This window comes from Melospiza melodia, chromosome 3, assembly GCF_035770615.1.
Source record: "Melospiza melodia melodia isolate bMelMel2 chromosome 3, bMelMel2.pri, whole genome shotgun sequence".
NCBI lineage: Eukaryota > Metazoa > Chordata > Aves > Passeriformes > Passerellidae > Melospiza > Melospiza melodia.
In genome coordinates, this window is record NC_086196.1 from 13,638,908 (window position 1) to 13,660,953 (window position 22,046).

At 37.9% G+C, this 22,046-nt stretch overlaps 1 protein-coding gene across 1 annotated transcript in view; it reads left to right on the top strand.

The window, feature by feature from the left end:
* Positions 1-22,046, top strand: part of GREB1 (growth regulating estrogen receptor binding 1) — an 88,403-nt gene that overhangs the window by 47,285 nt on the left and 19,072 nt on the right. The window contains exons 8-22 of the mRNA XM_063150846.1: positions 1,556-1,678; positions 2,537-2,674; positions 2,842-3,027; positions 3,570-3,920; positions 4,621-4,749; positions 6,299-6,424; positions 6,876-7,073; positions 7,164-7,344; positions 8,838-9,030; positions 9,617-9,753; positions 10,722-11,061; positions 12,692-12,807; positions 13,521-13,720; positions 15,507-15,596; positions 16,983-17,557. Coding sequence (XP_063006916.1) covers positions 1,556-1,678; positions 2,537-2,674; positions 2,842-3,027; positions 3,570-3,920; positions 4,621-4,749; positions 6,299-6,424; positions 6,876-7,073; positions 7,164-7,344; positions 8,838-9,030; positions 9,617-9,753; positions 10,722-11,061; positions 12,692-12,807; positions 13,521-13,720; positions 15,507-15,596; positions 16,983-17,557 — 3,083 coding nt within the window. The remainder of the gene's footprint in view (positions 1-1,555; positions 1,679-2,536; positions 2,675-2,841; positions 3,028-3,569; positions 3,921-4,620; positions 4,750-6,298; positions 6,425-6,875; positions 7,074-7,163; positions 7,345-8,837; positions 9,031-9,616; positions 9,754-10,721; positions 11,062-12,691; positions 12,808-13,520; positions 13,721-15,506; positions 15,597-16,982; positions 17,558-22,046) is intronic.

Sequence of the window (22,046 nt, forward strand, 5' to 3'; positions counted from 1 at the left end):
AATTAAGGAATATTTATTAGTAATTACTCGTAGGATGATTCCTATTGCAGTTCCTATTGAACTGTTGCACCTCACTTTGGGATGGAGAGCTAGACTTTGTCAACCAGCTCCAAATTCAATCAATTGTCCTCACTATAGCATTATTATTAGGATTGTTGTTAATTGTTTTCTGTCGCAAACTGTGTCACTGGCTTGTATAAGGAAGAAAATTAGTTTTCACTATGGCTAGAAACAAACTATAGCCCTATTTTAGGAAAAGTCTTCCCAAGATTCCCTGCTGACATCACAGACAAATTCTCTGCCCATTCAGGCTCTTAATCTCTTTTTTCCATGCAGCAGCACATTATTGCTAATTAATTTCAGAAGGATTTATTTCACATATCAAGATATCTGCACAAAAGAGCACAGCACTGTCAAATAAAAAATCCTTTGTATTGCCCTCAGTGTCTTGTGACTTTGTCCCAGGCAATGCCAGGAATGCAAGTGAAAGGATGAGCAGCAAAATGGCCAAAGGCTGCCCTCGCGTGGCAAAAGTGTCAGGGACAAACTCGCTGGAAATCTGTGTCTGAGGGTCTGCAAGAGAACCGTCTTCTTCTAGATCTGAAGGCCTCGAGTGTTTTTTAAATTTTAATAAATTTTTAAAAATTAAACCCGCACTTTTTATATTAAATTCTTATGTTGCCTTGCATTTTATGTAGGACTAACTGTTCTGCCAGGAGGTGCAGCCTTGGCAGGGTGAAGCAGTGCTATGACCTTTGGTAGTCATGTCCAGAAACAGAAATAGCTTAATCCTGTGAGTTTCTGAGCAATTCCTGGAGGACCATTGACTCCCAATAATTGTAAATACTTGATGTTAGTGGAGGCTCATCATTCTAGGAGTTTGCAGGAGTGCACAAGGAGACTCAAGAAAATGATGGAAGAAAATTAAAGAAGTTAGTCATCAGGATGTCCTAGAGAAACTGTGAGAAAATTGCTTTCACAGAAAAAAAAAAATTGAAGCTATTCATCCATAGGAGGAAGGTGTAGAAGTAGTTTGATAGGAGTTAATATGGAACAACAAAAAACCAAAGGTGGAATCAGCAAGAAGTGGCAAAAATCCTATAAATGGGGAAATTGTTGAAAAGAGTTCAGATGTTTATTACTATTACTCTGAAACCCTTGGGAATATTACTTTTCAGTTCCATGTAACACTGTGTCATGTGTTCAGAAATAAAAGGAGCAAAATGCCCACAGTCTTGACTTCAAAATATTAGTACTTTTAAGGATTCTTAGTATGTCTCTTACTGTACTTATAATGTATTTTTCTTAGTAGAGAGAAAGCAATGGTATAAGATAAGGAAAATCTGGATAATTAGGAGTTCTCTGCTCCAGAAATTTCCAAGAAATTTAATCAGGACACAACAAAGTAAAATAAACCACACAAAATTATTATGTTCATAGACTTGACCTTTTGTACTACCATACTCATTGAATACATTCAGTTTATCAAAAAATATTGAATTACCATGCACAAACCTGTATATATTTTATTCTAATATTTCTCTGAAACATTTAGGCACATTAACAAATTCAGGGCCTCCAAAAAAGCGCCATAAAGGTTGGTCACCAGAATCTCCATCATCCACTGAGTCCTGGAACTTGCAGCCCAATCCACAGGCTTCAAACAGAATTAAAAATGGTAAGCTATACCCAAAGTAATGATTTTGTCTCATTATTCAGAAAATAATGGGGGGAGAGAGGCATTATTTTAAAGACACATGCAGATTCATATGAGAGATTTCTCTGTGCTTACTTAGATGCTTTATTGGTTTTGAGGCTCTGAGCCTAACTCTCCTTAGGTTCCAGTCACTGAGTCATTAACAAATCCCAACAGATGCCTGGATCCATTTTTAGACACCAAAACACCTTTGGAATATTAAAATTAGTATAATAACTCAAGTCCATGATAGCAGTACTGTTCATTGTTTCAATTATTTGTCAAAATATTTGTGGCACTTGGATTTTAAAGTCTAGATACAGACAAGAGTGACATGCAGTGAAATAAACCCAGTTTCCCCAAAGTATTTTCTTTTAATGTACTATTTTTTATATTAAAATTACCATAAAGAAGTTATGCCTGAAAAAATATTTAATCATGTTTTTTTCTTTCTTCTTATAGCAATAAAAACTGTTTAGAATGAGTGAAACTAAATATATCACATAGAACTCACAAATCATAACTATACATGTAGTCACAGCTACACAATATCACATAGGTCTCTCTATTTATGCATTCATACCTGGAAGTGTTTATTTATAAACATTTCAAAATCTTTAGATGCATATATGTTGTCCAGTGTTGCAGTGACATAATTAGTCCTCCAAGACACTGAGCACAATAGTGTGGGTTGTAGTAACAGGTCATGAGCTGTTTGATGGAGCCACAAAAACAGTTAATGCTGATAGCAAATGTGGATATGAGATGATGCTGAATAACTTGTCTTTGAGGAAATCCTTACCAGACCTAACCCCAGTAATAATTTGTCTAAAATCTCAGATGGAGGAAGCCTGTCGTCTTTACCACATTCTGCTTTGGTGGGACCAGCCTCCTCTCCAATGGTGGGCTCGGGAGAACCAGTCTCAGTTCCTGACAACTTGCTGAAAATCTGTAAAGCAAAACCAGTTATTTTTAAAGGTAAATCCCCCAATCCCACAACAAGGCCTCTATTTTTTGCAAGAGATGTAAAGATATATCCCACTCCTAAACACTGTCCATTTCAAGAGGGTGACTATTAAAACTGTTTAATGCACATATGAAAAATGACAAAATTAATGTGATATGTACATACATTTATTTTGTAGGTCATGGAAACTTCCCATATCTTTGTGGGAACATTAATGATGTGATAGTGAGTCCTTTGCTGTACACCTGTTACAGAAATTCACAGTCTTTATCTAGAGCATATGAACAATATGGTGCATCCACAATGCAGCCTATTTCTGAGGAAATGCAGCTGTTACTGACTGTCTACTACCTTGTTCAACTAGGTAAGATTGTTCTACATCCAGGCAGACTACATTGAATGTTTTACATGCAGGCAAATGAGAAGGGGAATATTAGGGCAGGACAGTACTAAATATGTTTGTTTGATAATATGATATTAAACTATTTCATTCATGGTTATGGAACAAAATGAAATGACTATGTTTTGAAGGCCAGACAGATTGAGTTATAAAAATACAAAGTTTATTTTCTGCATCTGGGACCTCAGCAATGAAAATTAAAGGAAAAGAGCTGTAATTCACTGTTCTAGCAGACAATCTGTGGTTTAGAATTATGCTGAGACAGGCAGCACTCAACCTCTTAAATATTTTTAATTACTGGTGCTCAGGTTCAAATTAGGGCAGCTTTATCTGAGTATCACAAAGGCATTTCAAAATGAAAAATTTGCTTTTCACCTACTTAGGGCAACAGAGTCATGCATGCAGAAATCTGAAGCATGGTTTAAAAAAAAAAAGAAGTTTTTAACTCAACAGTTCTGTTTAATTGTTTCATAATCTTTCCCTCTTATTATTATTTTTTCTTTTAGCTGCAGACCAGGTGCCGTTGATTGAGGATCTGGAGCAGATATTCATGCGCTCGTGGCGGGAGTCGCACCTGTGTGAAATCCGCCAGTACCAGCCGGCTGCTCCCCAGCCCTTCCCGCAGCTGCCCGGCCCCATCGCCCCGGTGAGCTCAGCCCAGCTGCCCTGGCTGGCAGGGCTGGCAGCCAGCTCCTGCAACGACAGCGTCCACATCATTGAGTGCAGCTACTCCCTGGCTGAAGGGCTCTCAGAAATGTTTAAGCTCCTCATGGAAGGAAAGCTAACAAAGACAAACTATGTGGTGATCATATGTGCCAGTAGGAACCGAGCCATTGACTCCTGCATTGTGATTACAGGTAATATCCCAAGGATCCATCTCCTTGCAAACCAGAGCAGTTCAGTGCTGTGAGGGGTTTGGTTGCAGTTCCAGTGAGCTGCCTCACAAAGCAGAGCTTTGGCCAACCATTAGTGGGCTTTGATGAAGCCAAGCTGACCCTGCACAGCTGGGTCTCTCCCCAGCCACCTTCTGCCTGCGTTGCCCATTTTCTCACCAAAGCATCTCAGCCAACAAGGCTGCAGACAAGAAATAGTGAGTTACAGCACACACAGTGCATATGGCTCTCCTGCTCTGTGCAACTGGGATATTGCTGCAGGGAACCTTTCCTTAGCTTCTAAAAGATGGTCTTGCAATGTCATTCCCTTCAACAACCTGCTCACAATTAAATAAATTATCTGAATGGCCATTCAAAGATTCAATGTGATTGTAAGATAATTAGAAATTCCTTCCAATATTATATGGTCTTTTGATATCCTGTATCAACAAATACTTTCCAAACTGGGAATGAAATACAAAGAATTGTAAAATATGAATCTATTTTACATGTGTCTGGTGCATACATATGTTGGAGATATAAAAGACTCATCTCTGCCATTTTTGTATGTGTGGTATTCATTTAGTTGTAGAGTATTTTTATTATGACTTAGAGGAACATTCTTAACTAGTTTGAAGAGTTTTCAAAATTACTTTTTTTTATTTTTTATTTTTTTGTCTTTTAGGAAAGTATCAGGCAAGAGTTCTGTCTGAGAGCATGCTCAGTCCTTCAGACTACCAGAAAGAAGTTAACTATCAGCTGGTCACAGGGAAGGTGGAAACTCTGGGGTCCTTCTTTAGCACACTCTGCCCAGGTACCTAACAAATTGTAAAGAGGCATGTTTCCAAATCCCTGAAACTCTTAAATCAGAGAAAACATCTGTGCTCATTTCCTTACCAGAAGGAAGACACTCTTAGAAGTACATGAAAAATGCAAGATAAAGTTTGAAAGTATAGTTGAATTGAAATTCCTCCTAAAAGCGTCAGTTTCTAAAATCCATTGGTTTCATAAAAATAGGCCAGCAAACAGCTGAGCATATTATTCTTAGCTATGCAAATCCATCCTTACATTACATAAGTCCATATGCATATGAATGTGTAAGTTCTTTTACCCTAAGCATTTAGAGCAGAATAGATAAGAGCTATTTCATGAAAGGTGGGATTTGCCCCTTCAACATACCATACTTAAAACCTGATTGTGATGCTTGGGACAGAGGAAAATTGCAGACAGACTGGATCATTTGTTAAGTGAGTGTACTGAGAATTAAAACAGGCAGAATTATCTGGGGATAGATCAATCTGTGTGGAAGGTTAAACCACAACTAGGGCAAATGCAGCATATTTGTCAGGATTAATGAGATGTCACAGTCTTCTTTGCCTTTCACATCATGTTGGTAAATAGATCACAAGAACCCTTCTGAATGCGTCATGATCTTTTGAGTGGTCACTTAAGGGAATCTAATTTTCCTTAAATCATCTTGCAGTCATGTATTGTTTATCTTAGTATCTTCAAAGCATGGTTCTCAAAATCAGAGAACCACAGAGAGATATAGAGCTCTCTGCAGCTGCTATTGTTTAGCAATATTATTGTTTAGTTGTTATTGTTTAGCTGTTGTGTAGCAGAACAAGTAAATGAGCATCCTAAAAATAGTTGCCACCCATATTCACTGAACTGCTCTGCACAGAACAGGCCCTGTCTTTCTGAGCTCACTGCAGACATGCTCAAACATCTTTTCAACTGCTGAGAAAATACTAATGCCTGGATCAGGCAGATTGTACTCTCTGCATAGCTTTCATCTCTAAGTAAGGCCCTTGCTCTATAGAAATGGGTATGTTTGCAGATATTAAATTCTTCAATAAAATACACCTTGCTTGCTTCAGCATTGACTCGTGTTTTTCTTTTGGCTGTATTAGAAGTTTTTTTTCTTTCTGTCTCTCAAAAATGTTAGAGTTTTAAAAATGTTTATCAGATGTTTCTCAACTTCCTTGTAATCCTTGTTAATGAACAGTGTGGATCCATGGTCTGAACATAAACTAAGGCAGTTTCATGTCATTGTTGTTGCTGGTTTGCATCAATGTCCTAAGGTTAGTTTTCTACCACATTCCATAAATGTCCTAGCTGGTCTGCAGAGAGGGTTTGTCATTCTCTGGTCTGGTTTTCATTTTACTAGTGATACTCTGTAAAAAGAGATGCAATAGAAAATAACAAGAGGGTTCCTGTATAAAACAGCCAATAAGCCAAGGGCAGGATAGCTAGCAAATATATCTATATATAAAGTTTTTAAGATTTACAAAACAAAATCAATATGAAATGCAGATCTTATTAACACGGATGTTTATTCCACTATCCCTTCCCTTTGACAGAGGGTGACATTGATCTTTTGCTGGAAAAATTTTATCAAGAAAACCAAGGGCACATCTCTTCATCACTTTCTGCTTCAGCGAATAAACCAACAGCAGTGAATGGAGCTGGAACAGCTGTGTGTACAAGTGAGTAAGGAGGATGTTCTAAAGAGGTAACAGAGTAGGGCACTGGACACCAAGTTCTGGGTGCACAGTGAGATCCCTCTGGGCAGAGCCCAGAAAGGAGAGGTCCTGAGGCAAACTGCAACTCATGTCTTGGAATATTGAGATTTACACTGATGGATGTTCTGCTTCATTCCACTGGGTGTTACAGTGTTTGAAGCTGTAAGTTTTACTTCTTTGGTACCAGAATACTATTGTTTCAATTCACTTTCAGGTCTCAGACACTTTATAGGACCAGTATGTCCAAATGCAGAAAGATTTCTTTGCATATTCTCTATAGATTTTCATAAATGTACTCCTGTAAATAAGCAAAGTACTTTAAAGAGTAGATAAGTTATTCTTTGCCAGACTCTTAACATTTTACATTAGATTAGACTTTGGGCATATTTCTAAACAGAATTTTGCCTTTTTCCAGGTTATGAGATTGAACGACATCAAATCCGTCCATTCCAGCTGGCAGTGGCTCAGAAATTGCTGTCTCATATTTGCTCAATTGCTGACTCCAGTACTCAAAATCTTGATTTGGGCTCCTTCGAGAAAATTGATTTCTTGATTTGTGTCCCACCCTCCGAAGTGACTTACCAACAGACTTTGTTTCATCTCTGGCACTCAGGTGCTCATTAGTTAGCTTTATTTTAGATTTACACAATATTCTTAGATGTAGTCATATCCAGAAATACTGACACTTGTTCTGTTCTTTTAGGTATATTATTAGAACTTGGATTAGAAAAGGAACACCTTACAAAGCAGAGAGTGGAGCAGTATGTTATGAAACTAGATGCAGAAGCCCAAATAAAATTCAAAATTTTTTTACAAAACTCTATGCAGAATCCACACACACTGTTTGTCCTAATCCATGATCATGCACACTGGGATCTAATGAGGTAAGAAAACTGCAACTTGTTTTTAGAGAAATTATTATTATCTGCATTATCTCTCAAGATTAGTTTTCAGATTTATCCTTGCCTTAATATTTGTTTGCAACTTTCTGCTAACTCTGCTTCCCCATGCATTGAATAAATATGTTTTAAGGTCGTTCATGATTTAGTCTTACCCTGCTTATTGTATTGTGCCTCAGTGGAACATTTCAGCTTTTTTTGCTCCCCATTCTTATCTACCTTCAGCACAGCTATTATTTTTTTGGCTGTTTGTCCTTTGTTCAGGGGGAAGCTTCCTGTGAAAGTACACAGAGCTCCTCATCCTCTGTTACTGTCCTCTGGGCTGTAAAATTTGCAAAACCTCAACCCAGTGAGTAGAAAACTAGTGACCCAACACTGCTGCCTATGTTTTTAACTGACTGGAAGTTTTGCAGTTCTTTTCTATCCAAAAGCAGTGACTTGTAAGAATTGAAAGCTTCTGTGGATTCTTAGTGATGCCAGGTAGAGTTTGAAGGGAAAGAGAATGGTTCCTGTCCAGTGTTTACCAAGTTTCCCATCAGCTCACTCATGTAACTCATTGCTTCCCTCTTCCCTCACAGAGCTCTGTTTCCATAGATTCTCAACAACCTGCCTGCTGACAAGTGGGGCTGCTTTTGCTGTCTGGTTCTGAGGCTCTTGGGGAGGTTGGAAAACACTCAGAACTCCAGAAACACCAACATATTCCAACTTTGGGATAGTGGTAGTGTTTCTGAAACCAAACACTGGAATCTTACTTGTGAATGCAGGTTAACAATGATAACTTTCAATGAAACTGCATCTGAGGGTTTCCTGTTCAGCTCCCCTGTCTTGGGAACTTACATGGACTTTTACAGCTGTCCCAGCCTTTGAGGCATTTATTCATTTATTCCTTGAGTGGTAGGGAAGTACCTATGTTGCTGCTCAACTCTGTTTTCTGCCTAATAAAGATAAATAGGCAGGTAAATGCCAAAAATTCAATAGCATTAATTTGGACTGAAATTTTGCTCAGGAGCAAGGAATTGACTGTCAGTATTCCATGATACTGTGATTTGCTCTAAGAATAACTATTCATTTTTTCTCTTGTTCTATCATACTGACTTATCATCTGTACTTTTCTATCTTGATTTTGTAGGTTAGAATTATACTTTTTTAAGGGCAGCACTAACAATCTGACCAAAGTTACTACAGGACTATGTGTCTATTGGTAACTGCCATGTTAGCTTCCTTTCCTACTTTATCTCTCATATTCTGGTAGCTGCAAGGGATTGGTAATTTGCTAGTTAGAGAGCTTATCAGACTCACCAAAATTTTTACTTGCAGTGAAATAATTTGCATTTTCTTCTCTGCAACAATTTCAGGGTCAAAGAAGAGTCCTAAATTCCTGTAACTTTGATTTCACATCCAGGTTTAAGCTATTACACAGACACAAATATTGCCTTTTGCTGATCACTTTGGAGACTTTTGGGTTTCTTTTTTTGCAGTGCTATGCATAGTCTTTATCCTCAAACAGAGCTGTCGACGGGACTTGTTGATAGACTGTTGAACTGCAGGGAGGTGAAAGAGGCACCAAATATTGTGACCCTCCATGTGACTTCCTTCCCCTACGCGCTGCAGACACAGCACACTCATATCAGCCCTTACAATGAGATCCACTGGCCTTCTTCATACAGCAATGTAAGATGGATGCTTTGAGGTGCTTTTCTGAGCTTTTCATGATTTATTTTCCATTTATGTACTTAATAAAACAGTGAAGTCCCCATGATTTTTGTAAACAAGAGTGAAGTTTGCATGACATCCTGTTCAGTCTGTGGCAAGTTTGTTTTTCCTTTTTTATCCTTTCTAGCTTTCTTTTTCTTTATTCCTTTTGTATTTTCCATAAACTTTAGTAGCTCTGCTAAATATTTTTGAGCTACATAAATGGAAATCATCTTCAGTTCTGTCTCTAGTGCATTACTGCATAAATATATGTACATACATGGATTTTATTCATATATGTGCATATTTAGTCTATATACCTGGTCCGTCTGTGTGTTTGGATTTATGGGGAGAGAGAAAGAAATGAGGAAAAATTGGGTCAAATTTTCATTCTCTCAAAATGGCTAGTTCTGTTTCTTTCTCTTCTTGTTTTAATATGTCTGAGTAGATGTATGTTTATTAGAGAATGTGATTGTAAGTATATCAAGATACCAATGGTTAATCACTCATAAATTAATTATTTCTAGTCTTTATCCTTGTATTTTTATTGCTTCATTTGCTCTAGGGTGTAGATTTATACCATGAAAACAAGAAATACTTTGGACTGTCAGAGTTCATTGAGTCCACCCTCTCTGGACATAGCATTCCACTGCTCCGGTACGACAGCTCTTTTGAAGCAATGGTCATGGCTTTGGGAAAGAGGTATGGGGCCCTCCTTTGCTTCACATGGGAAACTTAGGAAGTCCTTTTTATGGCCTTGAGTTATTAGCTAGAAGACCATTTTATTTATTTATTTATTTTACTTCTCTCTGTCTTACAGATCATTTACATATGCAAGACGTTTCACCTGCTCTAATTTTCTCCTATGTATTTAGTATATACTGGGCCTGCAGTGTCATCAGTGGAGGCTGTCTCTTACTATGAGCATGCACACTGCTTAACCCAATTTACAATGTGTTCTTGTTGTGACCTGTAACTCCTCTATATTGTAATAATCTACCATTTTATCACCACATAATTTTAAATGTGTTATTACTTTTGTCCAATATTATCACTTGCTGGCCCTGGCTGATTTTGATTTTGAGTATAATGCACTTGGAAGACAAAGAGAAGTCAGATATATCACTGTGCCAGGTACACATAAATCAGAAATAAAATCTTCACAGCAAGCCATAGTCACAATTCTGAGCAAGCTATTGCTGCCTACATATTCAGTCCTCTTGAACACAAGAGTAAATTGGTTCAGGGCTTCAGTAATAAAACAAGAGAAACACCCAATCTTTCTCTGCCCCTTAAGAATGGCACACAATGAAGAATACTATTCTTATTGATAAGAAAATGTAATTTTGTTTGATGCTATTGCTGAGTGCCTCCGCTAATATTGTGTGATAAATTTTGTAACAACAGTAAGGTATGGATAAACTAAAGTGATGTAACTTTACTGGACTACTTGCTTTGTAAACTTTTACGAGGAGAAATGATGAGACAACATTAGTTCTGATTGTGAAATGGTGCCTTGCAAATACTCTACAACTGAAATTGATGAGATTCTGATGTATAGTCGATACAAAGGATTCATTACAGGAGAAAATCCTGAGTTTACTATATTTTGTAAAAAATAGCTTTTTCACATCACCCTTTAATGCTCTTTAATTCACCATTTATTTCAGGTTCCCCAGATTACACAGTGCAGTGATAAGGACTTTTGTCCTCATCCAACACTACTCTGCAGCTATGATGGCAGTGTGTGGTCTTTCTCAGATGAAGAATTACACCTCAGTTGAAACTCTGGAAATCACCCAAAATCTAATAAACTCTTCAAGGCAATGTCCTAGTGGCCATGGCCTCATGGTCGTGTTGAGAATTCCATGTGTCCCTCTGGCTGCAGTGGCATATGAACGTCTCTATAATGTAAGGGAAAGACTAGCCCTTGAAGATAACTTTGAAATAATCCTGGGAAATCCTAATTCTGGAATCACCATTGGGAAGCATTTTGTGGAACAATTGAAGGTAAATTGCAGAATGGCATGTGCTGGGAAGCTTCCTTAGATGGGTAGGTGGGGAGACTTTACTGGTGACAGTTATAGCCATGAACTGAAGTGTGCAGTCCTAAAGTAAAACCAAAAACTGCAATGAGGAGCATGACTTTTACCTTTTACACATACTCTCTGTGACACCTCTCCTGTCCTGCCTGTGGTTAATGCTCAGTGAAATATTAACTAATACAGTTAGCACTTGACTTCCAGTAGCAACCCTCAGAAACAGCTGAAATGCTTTTATCTAAAGGGACTATGAGAAATACATTAAAAAGCCAAATAAAATGTTCAGTTTTAGTTGAATTTTCTCGCAAAAGCATCACAGTGCCAAAGGGTTTTAATCAGTGACTAGCTGATAGTTAAATTATTCTTGTCACCAGCAGGGGACTGAAAGACCAATTTGCTTGATCAATGACTGTAGTTATGGATCCTAGAGCAGCCTGGTGTTCACAGTTTGGGATTTTATGCTTTCTGAATCATGTTTTGGTTTATGGATTAATTTATATCCTTTAAGTCCAGAATTGTGGGTCATCTGTTTAAAAAAAGTGTCCTTTGCTCTTCATAAAATTACCATCTTCTGATCTCCAAGGCAAAAATGTATTTCCTCTAGAATGTTGTAATATCTATATGTTATACTGTTTACTCTGTTTGATCCAATACATTAGATTAAGTCATTTGAGATCCAGAGCCTAATGCTGATCTCATTCTGCTATTAATTAGACACCACTTACCCTGAAAAATCAGAATTAGTTCTGAGTCACATCCTGATTATGTTCTCTGACATGTATAGAGGGGAACATAAGCACATGTCAGAGGTGAGTTGTTGTACTGTTGCTCACACCATAGATGCTCCTTATCTGTAGATCAGTCTCACAGCAGAAAGGACTGACTGGTGAGTAAAGCAATACAGCCTGAGGCTGAGCAGCCAAACAAAATATGGACATGTCAGATTTCTCATAAAGCTACCAGGAAAACTGATAGCTTTAGGGGAGAGTGGGAGACTCCAGGGGGTTGTAAATAGGGACAGTGGTGTGTGTTGAACACTTCCAACTTTCTCCTGTTCCTCTTAAGGTGAAAAAGTCTCATTTCTAGCTTAGTTTCTTCCTTGGACTCAGACTCCATATATTATCTGCCTCAAGAAGCCTCTGTATTCTCTTCCCCAAAACTCCTGCTCAGCTTTACTCTCCATTGTGCCATGTTTGCCTTATGCCCTGGTCTCAGTGCTATCTATGCAGGCTGGAACATACTGTCCCAATGTGCTCAGACTAACAGCAGGCAGACTGCTGCCTGTAATGCTCTAGAAGCTGTGAGAGCTATCTATTTGCAATTGCCTGTAATGCTCTAGAAGCTGTGAGAGCTATCTCTTTGGAACTGCCTGTAATGCTCTAGAAGCTGTGAGAGCTATCTATTTGGAATTGGGCTCTGCAGTGTGGCTTCTCTTCCACTGTACAAGTGGGTTATTATAATGGATGATAAAGTATGTCTTACTGTCTTTTTATTTGATATAGATATACCTCAAATATATGTATAAATAAACTTCTTATATAGTTACAGATAAGTCCAACATATAGATATGTCCAACAGGGTTTCTCTACCTTGTACAGATCTGGCAGAAAATTGAGGATGTAGATTGGAGGCCACAGACCTATTTGGAATTGGAAGGTTTGCCTTGCATATTGATTTTCAGTGGGATGGATCCACAAGGGGAGTCTTTGCCACGGTAAGAAGATCCACTCTTTTTTCAGTGGCAGTGTTTTATCCATTGCTTATCAAATAGCTAAAGATTAACTGTGTGATTACTTGTGTGAGAGGAGAACAGATTTCAGTGTCAAGGTGTTTCTTTGCCATTTTTGGGGCAGTTTTTGTATCATAAATGCAAACTCCATGTTATTGATAATAAACTTCTGTTTATACAAAGACATAAATAGCTTCAAAAATATTATAAAAGTTATCCCAGTTTAGAGGAGAGAATGGGTATGTTAAAAAAAAATAAGTATAGCTGCTTAAGTATAGCTGCTTAGGTTTCTTTAGGGTAGCTGAGAAATCTGCTGATGATGGTTGTATGTGTGCCCCAGGATGTGTGGAGTGCCTTCTGGAATGGCAGCTGGAAGAGAGACAGGATGCCCTGGGGCACTAAATGCCTTTGTATGTTCAACTGAGTCCTGTTCTGTGTGTGTTAGGTTTAGAATCCAAATGATTATTCTTATGCTGATGCTAATGTTCAGTGCAGTAAATCAAGTTGTGTAATTGGGTTAAGAGAAAGAAAAGTGTATGCATCACAGTGGTAAACTTATTAAGCACAAAATACTGTGTTCTATCTCATCCCTCATTGAAGCTAATTGTGAAAAAATTCCCCTTTGGCTGTGTTTCTCAAAGAGATAAGGCAGTAGATTACAGTGAGTTTTCATAGTAGCTCCTCCTGTTTCTCTCCAGATCACTGAGATACTGTGACCTACGTTTAATAAATTCTTCTTCCTTGGTACGGACAAGCCTGGAGCAAGAACTTGGTTTGGCAGCATACTTTGTGAGCTCAGAAATTCACACAGAGAAACCAGTTGTGAATGATGTGTTAGAAAGTGACCCAGAGAAACTAAGCAGTACTGACAATGAAGATGAAGAAATAGCAACAGAAGGTATTTTTTATTACTGGTAATAAAATGAGCTGTAAAATGAGTGAAAATGATTATCAAAACAGCAATTTATGGGTGAGGTTTTCTCACTTTAGTCTTACTGAGTGAGCTCTGCTCCTTAGTTTTGTTTCATCTCATTGAACCTCTGTTTCCTCACCTGCTGCTGATGCATTTTAACTTCTTGCAGTTCTACTGCTGTTTCTGTTTCTCTCTGTTTTCTGGCTTCCTTCTGTGTTCCTCCTTTGCCCTGTGTGTTCTGACAGCCACCAAGTGGAGCTCGAGTAGGAGCACCAGGTGACACTCACTGTTCAGGTGACACTCACTGTTCAGGTGACACTCACTGTTCCAGGACCCTCTGCATCTCCCTCCCCAGCAGGGAAGGGTGAGATTTGCTCTCTGAGAAGCAGCAGCAGTGACTGCATCCCTCCCCTCACTGGCAGCTCCAACTAAACTGTTCCTGGTGCTACTGAACCTATCCTTACAATGATGTCAGTGATAAAGATTCCTTTCAAGGAAACAGCTGAGTAGTCCCTACCTTGTAAGGGATTAAATAGTATGGATAGAAAATATATCTCAACATAGAAACTTCTGAGTTCTCCTTGAAAATGCCCATGAAATCAAATTAACAGTGTAGAGTTGGTGAATTCATAATTTCTTAAAAAACCAATTGAGCACATACAAATATGCAAAACCCAACAATAATTTACCCAGGAACAATTACTTTCTGCATTGTTTGAGTTATAATTGATGGACATTATCAGTTATTTATTAGTTCTTTACACTTTTCTTTACTATCTATGGTGCCTATGGAAAACAAAGGATTTTTATCCCTGTAAAGTATTTTAAATCTCAAACAACTTGCCTTCATTTCTTTTTCTATACTATGAGGAGGAAGAAACCCAATTACCTTCCAAGTTCACCTAGGAAGTTCCTACTCACTGAAAATGACAGCAGAACAAGCTAAACAAAAATACTTTCTTTAATCCAATATGGACTCTTCATAGAGGAATGAAATGCCTGAGGTCATACTCAAACTGTGTTCAAGAGATGCCTGCTTCAGATGTGATGGGTACTCCTTGCAATGAGCAGTTCTGTCCATTTAGTTGAAGTATGCTGAGATTGTATGTGATCTGAGTCAAATGAGCTCCTGTGATGTCTAAGGCTGCTCTCCTGGTCCATGAAGTATGGTGTGATCATCCAGAGTCCAACTCAGAACATGTGAGATAGGCTTACAGTCTAAGTTTGCTGATGGCAGTGCTTATCTCAGTTTATCACGTTAATACTGTACAGAAACAAGCATTTTAACTTAGGAGCCTCAGCTAGGAATCTCAAGTGAATGATGGCCATCCAGCTGAGGATTTTCATCTCTGAAAGCTGAGATATAATCTGGCCATAAAGCTGTGTGGGGTAGGAGGTAATTTCATAACATACTGATAAAATAGAGCTTGTTGCCTGCTGCTTTCCCGGACACTGGATTAGTTGGGAATGTAAGACATGGGTTGGAAGAGAAACCATGGTTGAGACAGGCCTAGATATTACCAGCTCCTGGTTGCAGCACTGATTTTTGTGAAGCTATTGCAGCTCAGCACAGGTAAATTAGACCATAGGCTGATCCGATATTCTGTGGTGGGAACAGATACTCTCCATATTGGAAACAGTGTCAGGATGAGGCCAAATCCCACACAAACCCTTCTGTACTTCTCCTTACTTTGACAATATAGCTGTCACTTAGAGGCTTACCTAAATTATATTTTGATTTTGTTTTCCCTTACTATCATTCATGAAACAGGTTCTACTTCAGAAAAGAGAAGTCCTATGAAAAGAGAAAGATCATGTTCCCATGACTCTGCATCTTCATCTCTCTCTTCAAAAGCTTCCAGTAAGACCATAAGATCATCTCTGTTAAATTTAGGACATTAAAGAGACCTTGGCTTATTTGATAAATAGTATAAGGCATAAATCACTAAGGTTTTGATCAAGCCTATTTTAATGGGATCGCTTAAGATGACTAGAAAATATAGGGATTAGACTTCTGAAATATAGAAAATAGGATCTTTTCTTTCTTGAAAAATTAACATGCCATGGGGTGCTTAAATTAGGTGCTTCCATGTGGTCTGCCCATAGCTCTGTGCCCTCAGTACATCTGTGGTCAAAGAAATATTTTTATTTCACTATTTTCTGTGCTCCTGGATACTGGTATTTTGAGGGATGTCACACTGGTCTTACTTGCAGCCATTCACAGTGCTGGTGACACTTTTGTGTTTGTTGCTAATGGCTATTACTGACTACTTCAGATTAATAGACAGAGGATAGCATTTCTTGAAATCAGCATTCTTCTTTCTACTGACTTTTGTTTGTTCAAAATGTGGGGGTTTTTGAGAACCAGCATGATTGTTTTCACCATGAGGGGAAATCTGATTTAATCTATGTTCAGCCTTAGGTAGATATTTCTTATACCTTGTGTAGACTGATTCCACAAGCAGTTCTCTGTCTACTTTAAAGACTGTGACATATTTGCATGCCCTCTTTCACTAAGCATTAAAGATGCTCAGAACCATTTAACATGTGTTAAACTTTCAAGAAATCTTAATAGTTAAAATATATATAGCGTAAAAATATATAGCTTTCAGAAAATGCACAGTTACCTGCAGGGTGTATCTACATCACATATTCCCAGCCAATATTCATGAGTTCAGTATGTTCTCTGAGCTGACCCAAAGCTCTGTGAATGCACTAATGCATTCTGTAGCACCAGGTGCTTGAGGGCTGCCAGGTTTCATTAGATCAGCCTAAGTGCTGCAGTGACCCAGACATGGGTGTCAGAGCAGAGCTGACTCAGAGGACTGTTTTTAGATGTCAGTCTGAGTAGACATTTCTGTAGTGTGGTGGGGTAATAGCCTGGAAATACTTATTTCCTTCAATGTATTTAAACAATGGTTTTAGTAATTTTGTATTTGTCTTGAGTGAATAAAGTATCAGGTGAGCACCTTCAGCAAGAAGTGTATGAGGGAAATAGAGGACAGAGCAATCACTGACATCTTTCCTATGCACTTCAGGACTTTAAAAGCCACTTTCTGCTTTGAAACAAATACTACAAACTTGTCCCATTATGGCTTCCTGTACGAGGAAGGTCAAAGCAAGAGGAGGAGCAATGTTTGCTGGACAATGTATCAAGAGGATTATTTGTTGTGTTTTGTTTAACTGTGGCATTGACTAGAAGAGATAGTTGCACTGTGTTAAAATACAATTTTTCTTTTAATTACAGCATTCTGCACTGAGTCATCCCCTCCCCAAGCCCTAAGTAACAGCACTGAAGAAACTACAAATAACTGTGAAAGGCAGAAGCAGAAAGTAGACAAGGGGGCACAAACAACAATCAGCAAACACTTGCCACCAGTAACTGAACAACTGGATATGAAACAAAACATAAAAAGTACCCAAGTCTCCATCACCTCATCATCCTCCCCACCTTTCTCCTCCTCTTCTTCCTCCTCTGCACCTACTCATAACTCCTTCATCCTACAGACGTCTCAGTGCTCCATGACCAAGGCATCTAAACAGCCTCCCATAGTTTTCCTGCCCAAACTGGTTTATGACATTATTACTTCAACAGACAGCAGTGGACTTCCCAAATCCTCTTCCCTCTTGCCTTACCATTCTGTTATGTGGGCAAGTTCTTTCCGTCCCCTTATGAGCAAGATGATGACGTGCACGGAGCAGTCCCTGTACTACCGCCAGTGGACGGTTCCCAAGCCAATCCACATGGACTACAACAACAGGAATGAGGGCAGAATGGACACCTTCCACCCAAGGAGACTGCTGCTGAGTGGGCCACCACAGGTGTGTAAAAAGAACAAGGTATTATCACTGATTCATTTTGTTTAAGTTTATCATAATCTCAGAAAAAATATTTAGTCATTATTATTCATACTTGCAGGGGTGGGGTTTTTTGTGGAGAGTGAATTACTTATATTTTATTTCTTAATCCCTTCTAATAAAAAATATCTTCCTTGCTTTACTGTTAGTCTGAGTTTCAATACAGAGACGCTGCAGCAATATTCACTTTGTCAGTCTCTCTCCATTAAAATGTTTTAAAGACAGTTTGCTCGCAAGATAGATTTCATGTATAATTTCAGTTGTTAAAGTTGCATATGCATTTATGTTTTAAATAAAGATCAAAGATCTTGACAAAGCCACTTTCTTATGCTTTCAATGTGAAAGCAGCTGAGTTTGTAATGAAATTATTTTGTTTCCTTTGCACAGCAGACAGAAATAAAAGCTGTTGTAAATAATACATGCAAGAAGGCCAGTTCAAATTAGCAGAGCCATATTTAAAAGATGAGTAGCTTACCCGGGAGGTTTTACATTACTCTGAAAATATGTGTGAAAATGGATCTAGTTCTAAGAAGTTAATTCTTGTGTAAATTCTCCAGGAATGTTTAGCACTTATTTCTGAGCAAGGTATCTCCTAGTTAAGTGCACATGTTACAGGCTAAAGGTAGAATTGTGCCTCATGTTTTACTGCAGTATGAAGCAACAAGATAGGAAGAGGCACTGTGCCTGCTGAGAGCAGATGCATTTCCTGTCAACCTCACAGTCAAACAGGATAAATGCAAACCAAGGCAAAGGTGTTTCCAGTTACTGTAACATCAACCCAAATAATTAATCCAAAGACAGTTACTGAATTAGATTGCCACATGATACACTCTTCTATGCCCATCCGTGGCAAAAAGCAACTCCATATTGCTATTTGTAACATTATTGTTTTCCATTGTATACGCAAATATATGGGGCAGAAGGAGCATAAATGAACTCTTCATATTGGGAATTCTCACAGATGTTACTCTGAGTCACAAAGGATTCCAGAAACTGAGGATCAGTTTTTCACTGTCCATTCCTTTGATCTAAATAGTTTGTGTTTGCCAAATATTGAGGTGTTAAGTGATCAAGAAACTGAATTTCACACTCAGCTGCAGCGTAAAAATAAATACAATGTGGAGAGAGATGTTCGTTTTCATCCCCAAAAAAACCCAAAATGACAGGCTGTAACAAAAGGACAGGCTCTAACTTCTGTTAGAATTTTATATTGCGTTCACATCAAACCCCATAAAGATATGATTCTGAAAGCCATCCTAAACATTCAGATTAACCAATAAGAAGTTTTTTCCTTGGTATTTGAGTCCCAAATGTAAATTGTGAATCTCAGAAGAGTCATTCAGAGACTTCTGGCAGCATACTACACATGGTGAGAAGGCTTTGATAGTTCAAACACCTGATATTTGCAATTTAACTAACTGTTATCAAACAGATAGCTTGTTTATTTGTCAGCCCACTCTTCACTATCAAATCTCTCTGGTTTTTTTTCCAAGTATGGAATAGGATCTTGCTCACCTCTGTACAGCTGTGAATTTCAGCCTTGGTAACGATTCTTTTACTTGAAACTCCATCTCTTTTTCAGCTGTCTTCACAATGTAGGTTATTTCCTAGTGTTGTATGGGGTCCTACAGTTGGCTTAGTTCCTAAAGGATGCTTTTTATATGTTTATTCATTTTATATTCCTCAGTTCTTTCTGAAGAATATACCTGTTTCACATAGAACAAATTCATGCTCATCAAATCAGGAGTATATCATATCTTCTCTCAAATTCATACTCATCAAATCAGGAGTATCATATCTTCTTCCTAAATAAAAAAACGTAGCATTATATATTAATTTAATAGAATTTTCTACTTATTATTCCATGGAAATTTCTTAATTTATTTCTATCTTCATGGAAAAATCCAGCAACTTTTCTACCTTTACTATTTTAACCTCCCAAAGTACTTAAAACACCCGTAAACCAAACAAACTGCTTTAAAAGTATGTGGGTTAATTTAAGGTATAACAATGCAGTGTTTTTGAAGGGAATAGTAGCAATAAAATATGCAGTAATTAGAATTGCTTTTCTCTTTTGAAAAGAAATAATTTTCCTTCCTGAAGTAGGTTTTAATCTTTTTTTTGATAATATTAACATTTCACGTGGACTTAATACTTACTCCATCAAGAGGTATAGGCAGAAATGAAAACAATTATTAGACAGCTCATATCTAAATGTTGATAACATCTCAGCCAAAGTATAAGATTTCCAGAGTAGTATCTTCCCAAAAATTAGTAATTACTTGTTTTCTTTATCAGGCAGTGATTCCTTTACTAAAATTTAAATCAGGAAGCAATTTTCTGATTAAAATGAAAAATGCTAAATCAACAGAGCAAGAAAACATTAGAGAATCAAAATGACAGTTCTCACTGTCAGGGAAATTAGAAACAAAATATACTCACCCTTCTCTCATGGAGATATTTTACCCTATGTACTGGTCAAAATATTTTACTGGAAGACTTGTCAGATTTTTACAAGGACAGTTATGTACATTAGAAGGCAAGAAATGTCTTATTTTTACAATAGGCTTTAGGAAATGCAGTAAAAACTGGATAGGTATGGACTAATTTATCTGTAATTAGCTCATATGATCAAAGTGAAGCCATTGGTTAGTGAGTATAATTTAATATACATCAGCATGAGCAATACGTATCGTATCTACGGCTCAACGTCTGCTCCCTGGTACCCCCATGCAAATGCCTATCTGGAGTTCTAAATTCCCTCAAGTATTTTTTCCTCAGAAAATTCATCTTAAAGTTCCCCAAACTGCAATTCAGGGTTTTGTATGTTCAGTTTTTAACTGGATTTTACAATTTAGAACTGGCATTTTCCTGAAGTGTGGAAGCTGCTGGTGAGCACAACTCAGTCCTGTGGCACCACATCCAGGGAATGGAGCAAGCATGTCTTAAGACACTTCCTGAAGAAGAAAACTACTGCCCATTTTATTACTCTAACTTTATTAAAAACTCATTACAATGAATGTATACACCATTCAGCTTATATAAGAAAAATATTAGGGAAATATTTAATATATCTATTATTAGCTGTATTTTAGAAGAATGTAGCATGTGGAAACATGGAGAAGAGCCATCAACATTTGACCAACTGTCTGTGGATCATCAGCATGTTTTCTGCAAATCATCATTGATTCACAGGCCTCAGTTTGAAAACCACTGTCATGGTATGTGAAGAACCGTCTTACCTGGAAATTAGAATAGAAAAATTCCCCTTATGGAATTATTTCCCCTTTTGCCATATTTCTCCAAATGTGAGGCCTGAAATCAGATGATGCTTTATACCAACATGTAAGAATAATCAAATACTTCTAGTGGTCCTGGTGTCCAGCATCTGGAACAAGTTTAAAAAGGAAGCTCATTACTGTTGCTTGTTCTACAACAGCACTTTTGAATGTAATTCCCTGGATGCATGGAGGGACACATGCAGTTTATCTCACTGGAATGCTCTCTCTCAGATTTTTGGTTGGTTTGCAGCCTATGCTTGATATCTATGGCAAGCAGAGTTCAGTGGTCAAAATCTTTGGAGAGTTTTCCCCTTCTCTTTGGTAATATATGTCTTTCATATAAAAACTAGACCTTCATATATATGTCACATTTTCTTTAGGAAAAAATTTGAATTCATATTCCTTCCTCTTCCTCATAAATGAAGAGCTTCAGAGTAAACATATTCTTAGTATTTTAAGGGCTAAATAATCCATGACATTAAGGATGAAAATAGAAACAAACCCCCTAAATCTCATCAGGCCCCAAATTCCCTAGTTATCATCAGTTTTCAAAAGATTTGAGATTTTCATTTCTTAGTCTTCTGGGATTTTCTTCTTCCAAGTCTGATTCTTCAGACTTATGTCTTCCAAACTCAGATAGACAGGAACCAATTGAGTAATACTTCCATTATTTGGGCATATTGCCCCCCAAGTGCCTTATCTTACAAAACACTGAGCACTGCCACATGTTTGAGGAACCTTTTTTCTGGAAAGCAGAGCTGTTTGTCATAGTGGCCCCTCTCATGTACATTTTGTTTCAGAAATTGTAAAAATACACCCCAGTTCTAGGTTCCTTCAGTCTTTTAATCTGTTTGCAACTTTGGTATCCAGAGCAAAGACAGGATATGGGGAAAAACATCTTGCTCAGAGTGCTTCCTTACCAGTTTTTGTCATTACTAATATATCATGCTTAGCCCAGAGTCACTAGTTGGGATCAGCACAGCATTGTGCTTGACTTTCCTAAAGCCATGTAAAGCTGCAGACCAATCAGGTATCCACTTTAAATTTTCTTTTCAGATCTCCTGTTTATTGCAGTTAGGAGACAGGGGATGGGCAGGATCCCCTTATGCAGAGCATTATGCTTCAAAGGTGTGCATACCTTGCTTGCAGGATCTCTTTGTAGCTACTTACAG